This window comes from Rhinopithecus bieti, unplaced genomic scaffold (assembly GCF_001698545.2).
Source record: "Rhinopithecus bieti isolate Rb0 unplaced genomic scaffold, ASM169854v2 scaffold_30732, whole genome shotgun sequence".
In the NCBI taxonomy this organism is placed as follows: Eukaryota; Metazoa; Chordata; class Mammalia; order Primates; family Cercopithecidae; genus Rhinopithecus; species Rhinopithecus bieti.
In genome coordinates this window covers 5332625-5352052 of record NW_016814045.1, presented here as the reverse complement: position 1 = coordinate 5352052, position 19428 = coordinate 5332625, and the positions used below count along the sequence as shown (strand labels likewise).

General features: G+C 36.9%; 1 protein-coding gene across 1 annotated transcript in view; it reads right to left on the bottom strand.

Annotated features, from left to right (window-relative positions):
- The window catches only part of RANBP17 (RAN binding protein 17), a 436018-nt gene that overhangs the window by 86769 nt on the left and 329821 nt on the right, over window positions 1-19428 (bottom strand). The window contains exons 20-21 of the mRNA XM_017849438.1: window positions 14545-14633; window positions 6211-6318 (exon numbers count right to left, since the gene is read on the bottom strand). Coding sequence (XP_017704927.1) covers window positions 6211-6318; window positions 14545-14633 — 197 coding nt within the window. The remainder of the gene's footprint in view (window positions 1-6210; window positions 6319-14544; window positions 14634-19428) is intronic.

The window sequence follows — 19428 nt, the reverse complement described above, 5'->3', positions numbered from 1 at the left end:
TCACGGGGAGGGGGGAGGTGGGAGGGATTGCATTGGTAGTTATACCTGATGTAAATGACAAGTTGATGGGTGCTGACAAGTTGATGGGTGCAGCACACCAACATGGCACAAGTATACATATGTAACAAACCTGCACGTTATGCACATGTACCCTAAAACTTAAAGTATAATTAAAAAAATAATAATAATAAAAAAAAGAAAAGAATTTTCAACCTAGAATTTCATATCCAGCCAAACTAAGCTTCATAAGCAAAGGAGAAATAAAATCCTTTACAGACAAGCAAATGCTGAGGGATTTTGTCACCACCAGGTCTGCCTTACAAGAGCTCCTATAGGAAGCACTCAATATGGAAAGGAAAAGCTGGTACCAGCCACTGCAAAAACACACCAAAATATAAAGACTAATGACACTATGAAGAGACTGCATCAACTAATGTGCAAAATAACCAGCTAGCATCATGATGACAGGATCAAATTCACATATATTAACCTTAAATGTAAATGGGCTGAATGCCCCAATTAAAAGATACAGACTGGCAAATTGGATAAAGAGTTAAGACCCATCGGTGTGCTGTATTCAGGAGACCCATCTCACATGCAAACACACACATAGGCTCAACATGAAGGGATAGAGGAATATTTACCAAGCAAATAGAAAAAAAGCAGGCATGGCAATCCTAGTCTCTGAGATGAAACAGACTCAAAAAACAAAAAAACAAAAAATGAAGGGCGTTACATAATGGTAAAGGGATCAATGCAACAAGAAGAGTTAACATAAATATACATGCACCCAATACAGGAGCACCCAGATTCATAAAACAAGTTCTTAGAGATACATAAAGAGATTTAGACTCCCACACAGTAATAGTGGGAGACTTTAACACCCCACTGTCAATATTAGACAGATCGATGAGATAGAAAATTAAGAAGGATATTCAGGACTTGAACTCAGGTCTGGACCAAGTAGACCTAATAGACATCTACAGAACTCTCCACTCCAAATCGACAGAGTATATATTCTTCTCAGTGCCACATTGCACGTATTCTAAAATCGACTACATAATTGGGAGTAAAATACTCCTCAGCAAATGCAAATGAACAGAAATCATAACAAACAGTCTCTCAGACCACAGTGCAATCAAATTAGAACTCAGCATTAAGAGACTCACTCAGAACCACACAACTACAGGGAAACTGAATAACCTGCTCCTGAATGACTACTGGGTAAATAATAAAATTAAGTCAGAAAAAAATAAGTTCTTTAAAACCAATGAGAACAAAGAGACAACGTGCCAGAATCTCTGGGACACAGCTAAAGCAGTGTTATAGGGAAAGTTATAGCACTAAATGCCCACAACAGAAAGCTGGAAAGATCTAAAATAGACACCCTAACATCACAATTAAAAGAACTAGAGAAGCAAGAGCAAGCACATTCAAAAGCTAGCTGAAGACAAGAAATAACTAAGATCAGAGCAGAACTGAAGGAGATAGAGACATGAAAAACCCTTCGAAAAATCCATGAATCCAGGAGCCGTTTTTTTTTTTTTTGAAAAAATTAACAAAATAGATGGACCACTATCTAGATTAATAAAGAAGAAAGGAGAGAAGAATCAAATAGACACAATAAAAATGATAAAGGGGATATCACCACTGATCCCACAGAGATACAATCTACCATCAAATACTATAAACACCTCTACACAAATAAACTAGAAAATCCAGAAGAAATGGATAAATTCCTGGACACATACACCTTCCCAAGACTAAATCAGGAGCAAGTCAAATCCCTGAAAAGACCAATAACAAGTTCTGAAATTGAGGCAGTAATTAATAGCCTACCAAACAAAAAAAGCCCAGACAAAATAACAGCCAAATTCTACCATAGGTACCAAAAGGAGCTGGTACCATTCCTTCTGAAGCTGTTCCAAACAACAGAAAAAGACAGACCCCTCCCTAACTCATTTTATGAGGCCAGCATCATCCTGATACCAAAACCTGGCAGAAACACAACAAAAAGAGAAAATTTCAGGTCAATATCCCTGATGAACATCAATGCGAAAATCCTCAATAAAATACTGACAAACTGAATCCAGCAGCACATTAAAAAGCTTATCCACCACGATGAAGTTGGCTTTATCCCTAGGATGCAAAACTGGTTCAACATATGCAAATCAATAAACATAATCCATCACATAAACAGAACCAATGACAAAAGTCACATATGATTATCTCAATAGATGCAGAAAAGGCCTTCGATAAAATTCAACATCCCTCCATGCTAAAAACTCTCAATAAACTAGGTATTGATGGAACATATCTCAAAATAGTAAGAGCTATTTATGACAAACCCACAGCCAGTATCATACTGAATGGGCAAAAACTGGAAGCATTCCCTTTGAAAACCAGCACAAGACAACAATGCTTACTACTCCTATTCAACGAAGTATTGGAAGTTCTGGCCAGGGCAATCAGGCAAGAGAAAGAAATAAAGGGTATTCAGATAGGAAGAGAGGAAGTCAAATTGTCTCTGTTTGCAGATGACATGACTGTATATTTAGAAAACCCCATTGTTTCAGCCCCAAAACTCCTTAAGCTGATAAGCAATTTCAGCAGTCTCAGGATACAAAATCAATGTGCAAAAATCACAAGCATTCCTATACACGAACAATAGACAAGCAGAGAGCCAAATCATGAGTGAACTCCCATTTGCAATTGCTCCAAAGAGAATACAATACTTAGGAATACAACTTATAAGGGACGTGAATGACCTTTTCAAGGAGAACTACAAACCACTGCTCAAGGAAATAAGAGAGGACACAAATAAATGGAAAAACATTCCATGCTCATGGATAGGAAGAAATCAGTATCATGAAAATGGCCATCCTGCTCAAAGTAATTTATAGATTACATGCTATTCCCAAACGGCCAGTATCTTTCTTTGCGGAACTAGAAAAAACTACTTTAAATTTCATATGGAACCAAGAATGAGCCTGTATAGCCAAGACAATCCTAAGCAAAAAGAACAAAGCTGGAGGCATCATGCCACCTGACTTCATACTATACTACAAGGCTACAGTAACCAAAATAGCATGATACTGGTACAAAAACAGATACATAGACCAATGGAACAGAATAGAGGCCTCAGAAATAACACCACACTTCTACAACTATCTAATCTTTGACAAACCTGACAATAACAAGCAATGGGGAAAAGATCTCCTATTTAATAAATGGTGCTGGGAAAACTGGCTAGCCATATGCAGAAAACTGAAACTGGACCCCTTCCTTACACCTTATGCAAAATTAACTCAAGATGGATTAAAGACTTAAATGTAAAACCAAAACCATAAAATCCTAGAAGAAAACCTAGGAAATACCTTTCAGGACACAGGCATGGGCAGAGACTTCATGATGAAAACACCAAAAGCAATCGCAACAAAAGCCAACACTGACAAACGGGATCTAATCAAACTGAAGAGCTTCTGTACAGCAAAAGAAACTATCATCAGAGTGAACAGGCAACCTACAGAATGGGAGAAAATTTTGCAATCTATCCATCTGACAATGGTTTAATATCCAGAATCTACACGGAACTTAAACGAATTTACAAGAAAAAAACAAACAACTCCATCAAAAGTGAGCACAGAATATGAATAGATACTTCTCAAAAGAAGACATTTATGTGGCCAACAAAATATGAAAAAAAAAGCTCATCATCACTGGTCATTAGAGAAATGCAAATCAAAACCACAGTGAGATACCGTCTCATGCCTGTTAGAATGGTAATCATTAAGGAGTCAGGAAACAACAGATGCTGGTGAGGCTGTGGAGAAATAGGAATGCTTTTACATTGTTGGCGGGAGTGTAAATTAGTTCAACCATTATGGAAGACAGTGTGGCCATTCTAAAAACCAAAACCATAAAAATCCTAGAAGAAAACCTAGGAAATACCTTTCAGGACACAGGCATGGGCAGAGACTTCATGATGAAAACACCAAAAGCAATCGCAACAAAAGCCAACACTGACAAACGGGATCTAATCAAACTGAAGAGCTTCTGTACAGCAAAAGAAACTATCATCAGAGTGAACAGGCAACCTACAGAATGGGAGAAAATTTTTGCAATCTATCCATCTGACAATGGTTTAATATCCAGAATCTACACGGAACTTAAACGAATTTACAAGAAAAAAACAAACAACTCCATCAAAAAGTGAGCACAGAATATGAATAGATACTTCTCAAAAGAAGACATTTATGTGGCCAACAAAATATGAAAAAAAAAGCTCATCATCACTGGTCATTAGAGAAATGCAAATCAAAACCACAGTGAGATACCGTCTCATGCCTGTTAGAATGGTAATCATTAAGGAGTCAGGAAACAACAGATGCTGGTGAGGCTGTGGAGAAATAGGAATGCTTTTACATTGTTGGCGGGAGTGTAAATTAGTTCAACCATTATGGAAGACAGTGTGGCCATTCCTCAAGGATCTAGAATCAGAAATACCATTTGACCCAGCCATCCCATTACTGGGTATATACCCAAAGGATTATAAATCATGCTGCTATGAAAACACATGCACACGTATGTTTATTGCGGCACTGTTCACAATAGCAAAGACTTGGAACCAACCCAAATGTCCATCAATGACAGACTGGATTAAGAAAATATGGCACATATATACCATGGAATACTATGCAGCCATAAAAAAGAATGAGTTCATGTCCTTTGCAGGGACATGGATGAAGCAGGAAACCATCATTCTCAGCAAACTAACACAGGAACAGAAAACCAAACACCAGATGTTCTCACTCATAAGTGGGAGTTGAACAATGAGATCACATGGACACAGGGAGGGGAACATCACACACTGGGGCCTGTTGGGGGATGGGGGGCAAGGGGATGGAGAGCATTAGGACAAATACCTAATGCATGCGGGGCTTAAAACCTAGGTGATGGGCTGACAGGTACAGCAAACCACCATGGCACATGTACACCTATGTAACAAACCTGCATATTCTGCACATGTATTCCAGAACTTAAGGTAAAATTAAAAAAGAATTATCTGCCTATGGCTGACATAAAATACTTTATAATATACAATGCAATGATTTTTTTCCCTTTAGTATTAAATGTTCTATCAGTAATAAATCATATCAATTTTCTGGTTGGAAAATGGAAATGTAATTAAAAAGCACACTAAATTTATAATATAAAATACAAAGCCACCCTTCCTTTAAGACACCTATGAGGGTGGCTTTTAAAAATGAACAGTTTAAAAAAAAGATAGATAATAATATTTCTTTATTTGCAAGGTCTTTTTTCACTTCTTGTTTTAGGGTAAAAATTTTAAATTATTGCTGTGAAAAACTCAGCACCAGAGGTAACATTAGAGCTGCAACCCATACCTTTTCCCTGTCTGGATACCTCCCTTCTAAACACACAGTTTACAAAGGGCAACTGATGAAACAGGATGGCTAAGTGACAGGTAATTTGGTGCTAAGCCATATCCACAATGACATATTTTAAACCCAATTGGCTTATTGCCAGATTTTCTCTTTTAGCTACATCTTTGTTAATATTTATATGCAGAATATTTGAATTTCTGCCAGTCTATGCAAATTATAAGGTCAACTGGGCAATTTCAGAGAAGTGTTATAGTTGCTCTCTCAATGAAAATTGTGAGTGTATAAATCATCCAGATACATGCATCTTGGCATAAAGGAAGAAGCATAGCTTAGAAGTGAAAGCAGGAATAATTCCCAGAGCTTCTGAGGCAAACTATGTTCCCATGAATTGCTGTGAGAACCAGTTTCCTTCTCCATCAAATAAAGCATCTCAACTCAGAGACCTCTAAATTTCTTTCCTGCTTTAAAATTCTATAGAATTGCATTTAAGCACTGAAATAGTTAAAATAGCTGCCCTCCCTTCATTTTGTACCTTTGAATATTTTAAATAATGGTGGCTGCAGTCTTCCAATTTATTTTCTATTTCCCTAGTCCCCATAGACAGCCAAGTATCCTGTAGTTCTTTCTCTCAAAAGGCCTCAATCTTACGTCTCTAATTCTGTTTTCACTAATCATCTTAAGTCTTGGTTCCTGGGCTTTTGCTAACTACCTTGAAAATACACAAACCAAGAAAGAAAGTCAGACTGTTGGAGATTTCTGCTAATAGTAGACTGTTTTTTTCACTGCCGGTCACACTGCTTACCTGTTTTGCATCAGTTCTGCCATAAGTTTCAAGATGGGAGTTGTACATGCTGGCTCTCCATACCACCGTTCAACAGCGTTTTGAAGAATGGGAAGATATGTTGGGTACCTTTTATAAAGCCTGTTAAAGAATTTAAGGGCCTAAAGAAATACTGTTCCTGAAAATTAGTGCCACACACACACACACACAAAAAGGGGAATCCACATTTGTTCTATGTTTATACTAATTCGTTCTATGTTTATACTATACAATGGCATTTTATAAATTGCTCTCCCTAACCTGCACAGATATACATATATTTTTGGGGTTGCCAGTGATTTGTTCTTATTTGTAACATATCCTACGCATTATATTGCTTTGTTGTTAGAATACTGAATAAAATACACACTTTTCAAGTATCATATAAGCAGCACATTTAAAGATTTATGCCTAATGTTGCAGGAAAGGAAAATAAATTTAGTGAATGAGGATAAACATATATTTGAGTTATTATCAGTTTCTTGGGTACTACACTACTTAGAAAAATATTTTTATTATGAAATTAAAAAATATGTAAAAGTAGAAGGAACTAGTAATAATAAACCTCACGTATCTCTCTGTTTCAAAATTACTCTTTTTAAAAAAAATGTTGTTGAATTGCTCTTTTTGGTCTCACTGTAGCTCCAAGGAATATCTGGGATGCTGGCTTGAAGAAAAGCTTTGGGTAACTATTAATCTACTCAACATAAGTGTCACTAAAGATAGTCCCATGTACACACAAGGAGATATTCTCTAACATCCTTATTAACACTAAGGAGTATATGCATCTGATAAATCTACGCCGAAGGCCATCAGAACCTGGAAAACTGACTCAGCTCCACTGACCCTTTAATCGACACTGGGCATCTCCTTGCCAAGTAGACACATGAATATAGGATTAAGGTCCCAAACTGTAGCAGAAAAACTCTATGTCACTGTCTTCATTTCTCTTTTCTTTTCCCAATCCTCAAGTCTCTTTCTGATGTTTTCCAACATACTTGTCTTTTGTTTCAGATCAAAATGCTAAACTAAATCACTTAATGGTGTTTCTTTTCGGTGTGCTTCTGGGTAGAAATCTCCACGGTGAGGTCATCACAATTTTCTTCCCTGCTCTTAGAATAAATTTCAAACTCCTTAGCACGGTGTTCAAGGTCCTTTACGATTTGGTTCTTGCCTACCTCCAGCTTCATCTCTTAGCATTTCTGCTCATGATTTAGCTTTTCATAACTCTGCAAACCCACTAATGCCAGCTCTTGTCTCCATTCCCTCATAAACCACTTCTTCTGTCTAACATATCCCTGTCTTTCAATACCTAGCTCAAGTTTTATCTCCCATGGGATGTTTTCTCTATTTTATCCAAAGGCATCAGTCTCTTCCTCATCTACGTTCAATGAGTACTCATGACCATATCTCTTACAACACAGTATGTTAGGCTTGGTTGCTTGTGTTATTTGTCTGCCCCATTAGATAGTGCATTTCTAAAGAGCAGAGACCTACCATCTTCCTGCTAATTTCTATTTGAATGTCGGATTTCAATATGGGTGTCAATTATCCCAGGAGGCCTTCTCTGACATCACATGCACTTGCCTCCTACCTCTCCCTAAAGGGTTAGGAGTGTCTCCTGTGTATGGTGGTGGAACCCGGTGCTAGCATAATCATAGTACTTGTATATCTCTCCTATTATAAGCTTTTTGAGGGCATATGCTAAGTACTTATTGAATGCATGGCCTGGCACAAAATAGATTTCAATACATTATTTGTTGCTATAAACGTGCAACCTAAAAATGAAGTGTAGCTTATTTGATTAGAACTATTTAATTGTGTATTTCACTTTGAAGTTTTAGAAAACAGTTCACATGATGTTCAATGAAAATAAGCCATCTATAACTTTAAGAGTGGTATGCTTCCTAAAAGTGCAAAAAGCAATACTTTCTCCTATTAGATATACATACCATGCTAAGGCTGCATTTGTATATACTGAAACAGTTTTCTTATCAACTATTTTCTGAAGTCCTATTCTATAACAAGCATTGCTTGACACTCTCCAGACACCAGTTAAAAAAAAAAAAAAAAAAAAAAATCCCTGCCCTCATGGAGTTTATATTCTAGTAAGACAGAAAATAAACAAAATAAATATACATTAGAAAGTACTTCAAAGAAAGCCAGGCACGGTGGCTCACACCTATAATCCCAGCACTCTGGGAGGCTGAGGTCGGTGGATCACTTGAGTTCAAGGGTTCGAGATCAGCCTGGGCAACATGGTGAAACCCTGTCTCTACTAAAAACACAAAAATTAGCTAGGCATAGTGGCGCTCGCCTGTAATCCCAGCTACTCGGGAGGCTGAGGCACAAGAATCACTTGAACCCCGGAGGCGGAGGTTGCAGTGAGCCTAGACTGCACCACTGCACTCCAGCCTGGGTGACAAGAGTGAGACTCTGTCTCAAAAAGTACTACAAAGGAAAATAAGGCAGGGAAGGGGGATAAGAAGTGAGTGTATATGTGAGAATAAGGTTTCAGTTGGATTAAAATAACAAAAATAAAGTCAGTCCACTTGATTCACTTTATTTTGACTGTTATCAGACAACTTACTGTTTTGTTTCTATGGACTAGAAAAGCTGTTATTTTTGATAGATGTAGATACCATGTGCTATGTACTGTGCTAAGGGCTAGGGATCCAGAGTTAAGAAAGATATAACCCCCCCTTTTTTTTTTTGATGGAGTCTTGTTCTGCTAATTAAGGCACCCGCCACCATGCCCAGCTAATTTTTGTATTTTTAGTAGAGATGGGGTTTCACCATGTTGGCCAGGATGGTCTCGATCTCTTGACCTCGTGATCTGCCCACTTTTGCCTCCCAAAGTGCTGGGATTACAGGCATGAGCCACCATCCCTGGCCAGAAAGATATAGCTTTTAATCTTGGGGAACACATGCTCAAATCAGGGTGACCGACATATAATAAGGATGTTTTGAGTACAGAAATTCTGAACCAATGCCACAGGAGCACAGGTGAGAAAATATTCCACCAAGGGACCTCCTGAGCACAAACTCATTAGTGGGAATGCATCTGGAAGGCTCATGAGAAAATGGATTCAACCCAAATCTCAGAACCAAAGAATACCAGAGGCACATATAGGCCTCTGTAAGGCATTCTATAATGGCATTAGGACCATGATATTTTTCCGAGCACACAGTATTCACTATGGGATAAGGCAGGGAGATATAAGGGGATGCTTCTTTTTCTGTGTGGAATGAGAGTGGTACCAATTCTAATATGCTTCTGACAGAGGTGACTGCCACAGAGAAAATGAGGGATTATTGGAAAGCAGAGTAGAGGTCTACTCAACAGAGAGGTTAAAAGGGCTGCAGAGTGAGAATGCCAGGCTCAATTATAGGATGAGAACCAGAACCCACTCTAGGAGTTTAATTTTCCAGTGGCCTTGTGAGGACTATGTATATATGAGTAGGAAGAAGAGAATGGGAGCCGTTAGGTAGAAGAAGCACAGATCTAATTGCTTTCACTGAGATCTTCTCAATGAATTTCTAAGGTCCACATCAGATAAATTAAAAATCAAAGGCATTAATGATATGACATTGCCTGATAGGATACCAAATATGAAAATGTGAAAAATATCAGGTTTGCTTCTTTACAACATCCATCCATCCATCCATCCGTCCATCCATCCATCCATCCACCCATTCATCAGTTGTTAATACCAGAAGGCAAAAGAATTTTCATTGAAAGTGTTAGGACACCAGGGTTTGCGGATGTGGCTCCAAAATAGAAATAGCTTGCCAGTTCAGAGCTTCAATGTACTCCATAAATATGTAAACATCTGAACCTTTGTTCACAAGGGGACTGCTGCTGGAAACCTTTCCTCTCTTGTGTCTGGCAAATGCCTATCCATCTTTCAAGGCTTAGCTTAACTTTCACTTCTTCTGAGAAGCTTTCTCTATCTTGCAAAAAGCACTGCTCTTTTTCTCATACATGCTCATATAGCCCTTTGCATGCATCTTTGTTATAACACACTGACATCTGATTGTTTCTTAGTCATGTGTAATCAACTAGAGAGCGGGCTTCTAAAGAGCAATCATTTTATTCATTCTCGCATTCCTTTTGCCTGGCACAGAAATAAAACTAAAAAAAAAAAAAAAAAAAAAAAAAAAAAAAAAAAAAAAATGCTTGCTGAACAGTGAATTTTCAGCTTTACTTTCTTCTCTATTTCAGTTTGCCCAAAATGATATTGCCAATTACTTTCTTCTGGAAACAATTCTGATTTTGTTAGTCAATCAAAACCATTAGTTTTTTTATACTACCTATGGATAAAGGGTCTAAATTCCTTAGACTGATATTCAAGAGTCCCAAACAAACTACATTTCCAACCATGAAATGAGTAGTATCTGTAACAAAACATCTTTGCTACTGACTCCCTCAACCTGATGCCTAGACCAATCAAAAACCTGTATTTCTTCCTATTTCCATATGGTCCAATCCTACTTATTTGGTAAGACCCAAGGAAACACCTTCACCTTTCCAGAGCCCTTTCTGATTCCCCTGCTAAATGCACTCACTGTCCTGTTTGCATCTTTGTTATGGATCTTAGCACTTTCTATATTTGATTATAGTAATTTATGTAAATAAGAAACTGACTTTGTTTGGGGTCAGATCTATATTCCTCATGAACCTAGCACAGCCCTTAGCCCACTTTGCTGAATAAGTGAGCAAATGGGATTCCTTTGTCTCATTATGTATCAGGGAAAAGAACTAACAGCAGCTGTAGAGTATTTACTTTATGACAGCCACTGTACTGGGCCCTTTACTAATCACAGAATCATGACACTTCTTACAACATACCTGTGAGATAGGTATTATTAGTCTTGTTCTATGGAAAGCAAAATTGTGATTCTGGGATTTTTTTTTTTTTTTTGAGACAGAGTCTCACTCTGTCACCCAGGCTGGAGTGCAGTGGCATGATCTCGACTCACTGCAAACTCCGCCTCCCGGGTTCACGCCATTCTCCTGCCTCAGCCTCCCAAGTAGCTGGGACTACAGGCGCCCACCACCACGGCCAGCTAATTTTTTGTATTTTCTAGTAGAGACGGGGTTTCACCGTGTTTGCCAGGATGGTCTCGATCTCCTGACCTCGTGATCCGCCCACCTCGCCTCCCAAAGTGCTGGGATTACAGGCTTGTCATTCTGGGATATTAAGTAGCTTACTCAAGACCCACAGTTTAAGTGGTGAATCCAGGACTGGAATCTAGGACTGTCCTATTCTGAAGTTTGTATCTCTTCTACGTATCTTGTTATCTTGCCTTGCCATTATATAACAGGACTGACTTCCTGACTAAAAATCGGTGAGCTCAATAATCAGACTTTAACAGTTAAAAGACTGCATGTGAGGAAATAATGTCATACAAATTCTTAATTTTTTTCCCAACTTCCGTCTGGATTTTTGATACTTCAGTTTAAGTATGATCTAGGAAAATTTTAAAGGAGGAGATTAGATGCACTGCAAGATAAGGTGTTTTCTTATTGTTGCATTCCCATCACAGGGGCAAAGAAGTATGTCAATGATCTTCTTTCAATTCTCCAGCCCTGGAAACCATTTATCAAGATGGTTGCTGTGTAGTTTCAGGCAATTTAGTTTTGGAAGGACAGAGTGAAAAGCAATGTAGTTTGTGTGGCAGTTAATGCAGTCAGTGTTTATAGAAATGTTTTTGAATTAAATAGCTAACCACTAAAATAGCATTTTATCAAATAATCGCCATAAATAAAATGCATTTTGACTTTAAGATGACATGTGCTCTTACAGGATGTTTCTTCTGCATGCTAAAGATTGTATAACAAATTAAAGAACACACATTTATGTGGATAAAAGGCAAATAAACTTTCCCCAGCAGTAATGTGAAAATCATCACTGACGGTTTGACATATCAATATTTCAGGAAGAATAAATGACTTTCATATCCATGGCATTTTTTTATCATACTTATTCATTTTTGCATTACTTGAATACTTTGAAAAGAATCTGTACTTTATCACCTGAAACTGCTTAAAGTATTTCAAAATATTTTAATAAAGCTTTTTGAATTATCAAATAATATAACTTTTAAACAAATTTTACTATTATTATAAATATTTGCTCTTCATCCCTTGCCCAAAGGAAAACTATAAATCTTGTCTCAACTGAATGAACACCATTTATCATATTCATTTTGTTGTCAATACAATTATGAAAAGCCCCTAGCCTTTTCCCAAGGAAGCTGATTTGCTACTGAAACTCAATTATTATAAGCAACGCCAGTACCAAACCACCCCATTTGGCAATCTAACACAGCTTCCGGCATAACTGACACTTCTCTCCGCCCCTGACCCTGAGAGCTTCAACATCTATGGTCAAATGGAGGAGACAAAGGTTTCTAGTTCAAAACAAAACATTAAGTCCCAGGATTTTCCGTTTGCTATTTTCTGCCATCTGCTGGACAAAAGTTTCATTTCAGAAGGGTTCCCCTGCTACCCCCAAAGGAGCTAAATAAGGAATTGGAAAACAATACAGTATCTTCTCTAAATTTTGGGCGGTATCAGTTATGGCAGGTAGTTCTTCTTTGACACTGAGGGGAAGGTTTCTGATCTTGACTCTTGGTTGAAATTGTTGAAGAGAAAAACATGAAATGTTAATCACTAGATAGCCTAGAGTTGTAGACTGGTTTCAAGATCACCATCGATATTACAGTGCCCAAAGTAGACTTTTATTATTTTTCAAATAATGAAAATTTTGATTTTGAGAGTTGCTCTTTATGTTTAGAGAAATAAAAGAGTCAAGCTGGGTGCCGTGGAGCACACCTGTAGTCCCACAGTACCAGCTAGTCGGGAGGCTGAGGTGGGAGGATCGCTTGAGCCCAGGAGTTTTGAGTCCAGCCTGAGCAACACACAAGCCCCTCTCTCTTAAAAATTAAAAAAAAAGAGGCAGAAATGAAAGGGTCATATATAATTCCAGTTTAACTGTCATTAAGAGAATTTTAAGACTTTCCATGTTGAAATTTCATAATCTCTATACATATTATATGTAGATACAAACCATGTGCATGATTATTCAATGACATAAAAATTTTATCTGTAACCCTTCTCTGGGTACATAAATCTGATGAAGCATATTTTAATAATAATTAAAGATACATCAGTATCAAATTAATGTTTAAAAATTTTAATAATATGTAGAGTTCTTCCTAAAACATGCCTAGATCCCCTGTTAGTTATATTTTTGGCCATAACTGTGGCATAGTAGTTGAAAGTTACCTTTAAGAAGCTTCCATTGCAATTTAATTTACAGGAAACTTTGGATAAGAAGGGTTTAAGCAAAGCAACTGAGAAATAGTTTAGATTAAAAAGTAAATCAGCTTTGAGATTATATAATTTTTTTCACATGCTCTGATGGTTTCATGTATAAAAGACATGAAAGCATTATATGACACTTATATGACTTGCATACAATATCACTTCCTGTTGGGATCAAAGATTAGTCATACAATACTATTAGATTAATATTAATAACCATTTACAACTACTAAAAATGTGCCAGACATTATACAGAGTATACTTTACCTATTTTAATGGTTACAATATATCATGATACTGAATTATATCTGTTTTCAAATGAGAAAACCAAGACAGGTGAAATGACTTGCCAAGGTTCACAACACAGTAAATGAAGAGCTGGGATTTTATCACCAAAGTCTATGCTCTTTTAACTCTTATATGATAAGGCGTTTCTGTGGGGGATTTTTTTTTTTTCCTGTCTGTACTAACCCTTGGCAAAGGTCAATTCAAAATTTACACCAAATGACAAATCTTGACTATTTATTTTCCCCTTTTCATGTCCATTAATTATTTTCATGATAATGAAAAACTGTGGCAGGATGAGTTAGGCCTTGAAGAGATAAAATGATCTTCCCGGCCTTGCTAATTGAGATGGAGATTCAAATCTCCCCTCAAAAATGCCAAATGGTAGGATTCATTGATCCCTAAAGATGTTAGCCAGATTATCCCTTCAACTCCAACATAAACAATCATTTGGGGAAGTCATTTTAAGTTATCAATATTTAACGGCATCAAAAAAGTGACCTCTCTGAGCTGGGTCTCCAAATACTGTGCTCAGTTATCTGCTTTGCTGCCACTGTGCTGTAATTTTTAGCTGATTACACATTAGTTCATTTAGCTTTGTTTCCTCTTCCCTACTGTGCCATACTATTAAACGAAAGCGAGGGGCCTGGCATCCCTCTGTGCACAGAGCTGGTATTGTCACAGTGTAATAAGGATACATCCAGTCAAACAGCATGGTGTAGCTGGTCTTTGTGTTCAGTGCAAAGGCAATCCCTCGAAGATCTCTTGCCAGCCCGATCAACATACGCTGTCAGTGGGAAAGAGACACAGTAATTGATTTTCACGTTAGCGCAGAGCAGATGGAGTAATAATCAGGCAATAATGACCACATATCTGATTTTGATTCATTAGCTAAAATGTCTCCTTCAGACCTCTTTCTACAGAAAAGCATAGACTCTTTAAACAAACAGACCATCAAATCCGCTGATAACTCCACTTTACTTCTTATAAATTTAGCTAAGTCATAATTCCAGTAGTGTAGCTAAGCATTTAAGAGTCTTAATATACTTTGTTTCTGAATAATGCCAAATCAGAAAAAAAAGATCAGGATTGATAATTACACAAAACAGATATGTACAGGGTCTAGCCATTATTTAATAACAGCAAATCTTGAACATCGGCTTGCATGCAATCGGTCCCACAACATAATTTAGAGTCTATCCTAGAAAGGCACTGGCATTTAAAAATTCCTAATGAATATTCTTAATAACTTTAGGACAAAATAAAACTGGCCAAGTGACCTACTGGTACTATGACATACGCAGAATGGCAGTCACATTCCCCAAGTGAGGAAGATGTAAGGAAAAGAGTTCTGTAGTTGATGTCCTAAGACTTGAATTTGAATCCCAGCTTTAAGACTTAGGGCAAGGCAATTTATCAGGCTCACTTTTGTCATCTATAAAAGGGGCTAATAATGCATTTCTCACAGAAGCACTGTGACAAATAAATGTGATAAATTCATGTGAAAATGCCTAGCAGAGCCTGATACACAGTAAATGTTCCATAAATATTTAGTTTTAGAGAAAAAACCAAAAACTTGACTCTTGAAGAGAAGAGATCTGACTTGTACTCTGGACTCTTAATTAAGCTGTCCTTAGGTTGATGCTTGGGAAGAGAAAAAGAAAACCCATGAACAGATGCTAGAATGTTGGAACAAAGAGCACAAATAAACATAATTACAAAACAAGGGGGTGGGATAATTGAGATATACAACTGTGACTTCCAAAGATAGTTTCATTGCAAATACTCAGCTAGAAAATGCTCTCTGAACTTTTTTTTCTACCAGATTTTCTCTTTACTCACACTTTGGTAATAAATGAAAACGTCTTTAGGAAGGAGTTCAAATTATTATTAAGCAAACAGTGAATCCTGACCCTCATCTTAATGGCTGATTTAATTAATTTAATTTCAAAGTAGCAAATAATAGTTTAACTCTCGGAAGTATCTAGGATTTCTCATCCTCTCCTTTCTTTCTGCCTAAGAGGTGACTCAATATAACTGGATGTTATTTATAGGAATATTCGGTTTCTATACTGTCTAACAGTTCACAGAATGATGGTTATCTGAATTTCTGAATCTTGAAAACTGAATTTTTGTTTCTGCTCCATTAAATGACTTACTCCTTTTTTTCCTCATACTCTCACCAGTTCTTGTTTTTCTATAACCAGCTGGCCTCCTTGTAGCTCCCTCATGTAACCTGCCATTTGTTTTTAAACATTTTGCCTTTTTATATAGCCTTTTTTCACCACCTGGAGTCTGTTCCTCTCTTTCTCAGCTTTTCACATTCCTGGCAGCCTCCACAACAAAACACATCTTCTAAGAAGCCTTCTTCAAACTTTTCTATTCTGACTCTTTGGCTTTGCAATCTTTCTATTAAAGTAGGCTTTCTGTTATATTTTTATTAGGTACACTTACAAGTTTCAGGCTATGCTTCAAAAAATTTTAAGCTTCCACATACACATGAGATATCTACCATTTAAATCTAAATTAGTCAACAAGAACCATGAGTTTTACTTTCTTTGTGTCTAGTATAAGGGGCTCTTGAAATATTTTAGACTATCCTCGTTATACAAAAAGATTAACTTTTATTTTATCACAAATTTTTCATGCCTTAAATGATGTCAAATTAATAGAAGTGGTCTATAGGACTCAAATATATGGGCTTTTTTTTTTTTTTTAAGTGGCAAAATGTGGCTATGAAATTATATCTATGTATCATTCTAGAAAATGTTACCACAGAGGAAGCATATAATAATGTTTTAAATGAATTCAACTGAACAGAAAAATTCAGTGTTAATAAGAAATAGCTTTCTTATGCTCAAACAATATATTTTATCTCAAAAGCAGCAGATAATATTGTAATAATCTATGTGGATACACAAACAACACTAAAGAGAGTGTTTTCTTAATAGCCAAAACATATCCAGCCCTGATACTAAAAAGAAAAGCTGTTAACTAAGAGCTCAACCAGCCTACTAAGTAATTTGAGAATGAGAGGTGATCTTATTGAATTTGAGGAACGGAGGAGCTACAGTTTACCATCTCATTTAAAATAGTGCAAAGAGTTTTATTTTAAAAGTTGCCTTTCTCTTACAGTTGGTCAACACAAGACTGATCTGAAGAATGAGAGGCTCTTGTATTTTTAGTGAGGCTGTTTTGGGGAGTGGGATATGTCTGGGGATCTAACCGTATGGATTCCTTTTTGGATAGTTAGGGAGTAACTGCTGAGTTCTTCAGTCTGCTGCATGGTGAACAGTTGTCTGTGTGCCAAGTGTGAGACAAATGGGCTGGGAAACAGCTGAAACGAGGCTCCCTCCACCCTGACCCCCAAAACAGGGTTTCTAATGGAAAGTCTGACAGACCCTTTACTGTAGTGGCACTACTGGGGGCGGCTATAATATTATCCTCATAATTCTACTATATAATAACAACAAAGAAAAAGAAGGTGAAGGGTCATTGTGCTTTGTCTTTAGAATTAAGATGGCTGTCTTCATCCTTACAGCATACTCTTAATTCTGAAGACACATCTTAATAACCTCTAAATAGTTCCAACAAAAGAGCCGTGTCAGAGGAATGAGCAGGCCCCAAGGTGTTTCAACTGGAGTGTTTTCATCTGCCTTTATTGCTCTATCCCTCTCCAGAATTAAGGCAATAACCTGTGATAAATTATTCAGGAACTGCTACAGGGATCAAAGCAAAATCATTCTGTTAAAGTGCTGTTTGCAACATTTGGCACTTAGTGCGAAAACTTTTAATGTGCGCATGCTGAAAATCAAGGATTTTAAATAATTTAACATTGTGGAGTTTTTACGAAAGGACTAAAGATAGCAGGTTCCTATTTAACTGCTCCTCTTTCTCTGAGAAGTTTTCATTCATTTTCCTTGAAACTGATGATGTCATGACCAAATCAAAAACGATGCATGAGTCAGGGGAGTACTGGACTATATTTTACCATGGACACAATTATAGGGGGAAACATATGTTTTGAAAGAATACTCTAAAGCTAGGATTTGTCAGAGTGTTTTTTCCTCTTCCCCTTTACTTTGAAGAGAAAAACCCAAGACAAAATTTCAATGTTTTCTTCAATTTTGTTAAGAGTAAGTAAGAAAATAAAGCTATAAATTCAAGACTTTTGCTGCATTTCCTCCCCTCACAACTATATTTCAATTTGGCAACACACATCCTTAATGTTTAAGTTTATCCTGAAATCTGCATTTGAAAATATCTATAAATAGGGAGTTAGAAAATCCTGGTAAGAGTTGCAAATTAAATGAATTTGGCAGTCCTGCGGCATTTTCATAGAGATATTTTAACAGCATCACCTCCTGTGGATTGGAATACTAAATACTTTATTGAAGAACAAAACAGAAATGTTTTTATCTCTAGTACTTGCAGAATGAAGTACCTGAAAGCACTTTTGCACGTATTATTTATTCATCATGATAGCAAAATAGCCTTAACCTAATAAATTACAGTTAAAAGCATTTAGTGCAAAAGTTTTGTTTATGATAAAGCAACAGATTTAGTTTTTTATCGGTAGCTTAAAGCACCAAGTTTTCTTTATACAAATTAGACAGATGGTGCTTACAGTAGAATTTACTAAAGGTCTGTCACAACAAATGCAGCCAAGCTGCATATTTAATCACTGCAGAATCTTGTCTACCTGCAGCTGCCAACTGCTAATCCAATTTCCCTGATAAATGTGGCAAGAGACACGATCAGCAATAAAGAGCATCTAACTCCATTTTCCTGCAGGGCGTCTTTTGATGAACATTTAGGACGGAAGCACGGAGTGCACTGTGTGGCCTTGGTTCGTGGCAGCTGCATGCATTCTGAGGCACAGTTCTCAGGTTACTCACTTAATTCTGCCACTATCATTACGTTGCTATTGATCTCAGTAGCTGTTGCCTACACAGCATTACTCTAGATGAAGCTGAATCAGGCAGTTATCATGCATCAAACTTGCTCAAAAGCCTGGAGATTTCCCTTTAATTACTTGTGATTTTATTTGCAAATACCGTTAAAGTGTAATCAAGCAGTCACTTTCCAGGGTCGTTAAGAACTTGCTGGTTTAGGGATATATCACTGGAACTCCATTAAAAATGACTCTAGGAAGATGGTTTCTATCAAACTAGATGGGATTACAACAAAATGGTCTTGGAATATAATGAAATCTTCAGATGAGACAGATGTAATTTTATAAAGATGATGTTTTCAACTTCTCTGCTTCTTTTTGATAAAGGGCAGAAATAGCAACCTAAAAGCTGCAAAGATTTTGTTGGTCACTGAAAATATTTGGAAGACATCTAAAAGATACAGCTAACCTGAGTGGAAACTCTGCTGGTGAATTTCAGGAAGAGTATAAACACAAAGAGAATCTGTAAGATCCTTTTTTTGGTTTTAAAATTCTATAACTATAGCATGCTGATAAACATTAATTTTAAAAATTCTTTTAAATTAAGAGGTATAGCATTTGGCTGATTATTTTTTGGTAGAAGAATTACATAAAGATAGTTATCAAAGGCCATCATTTTTCTATTTGG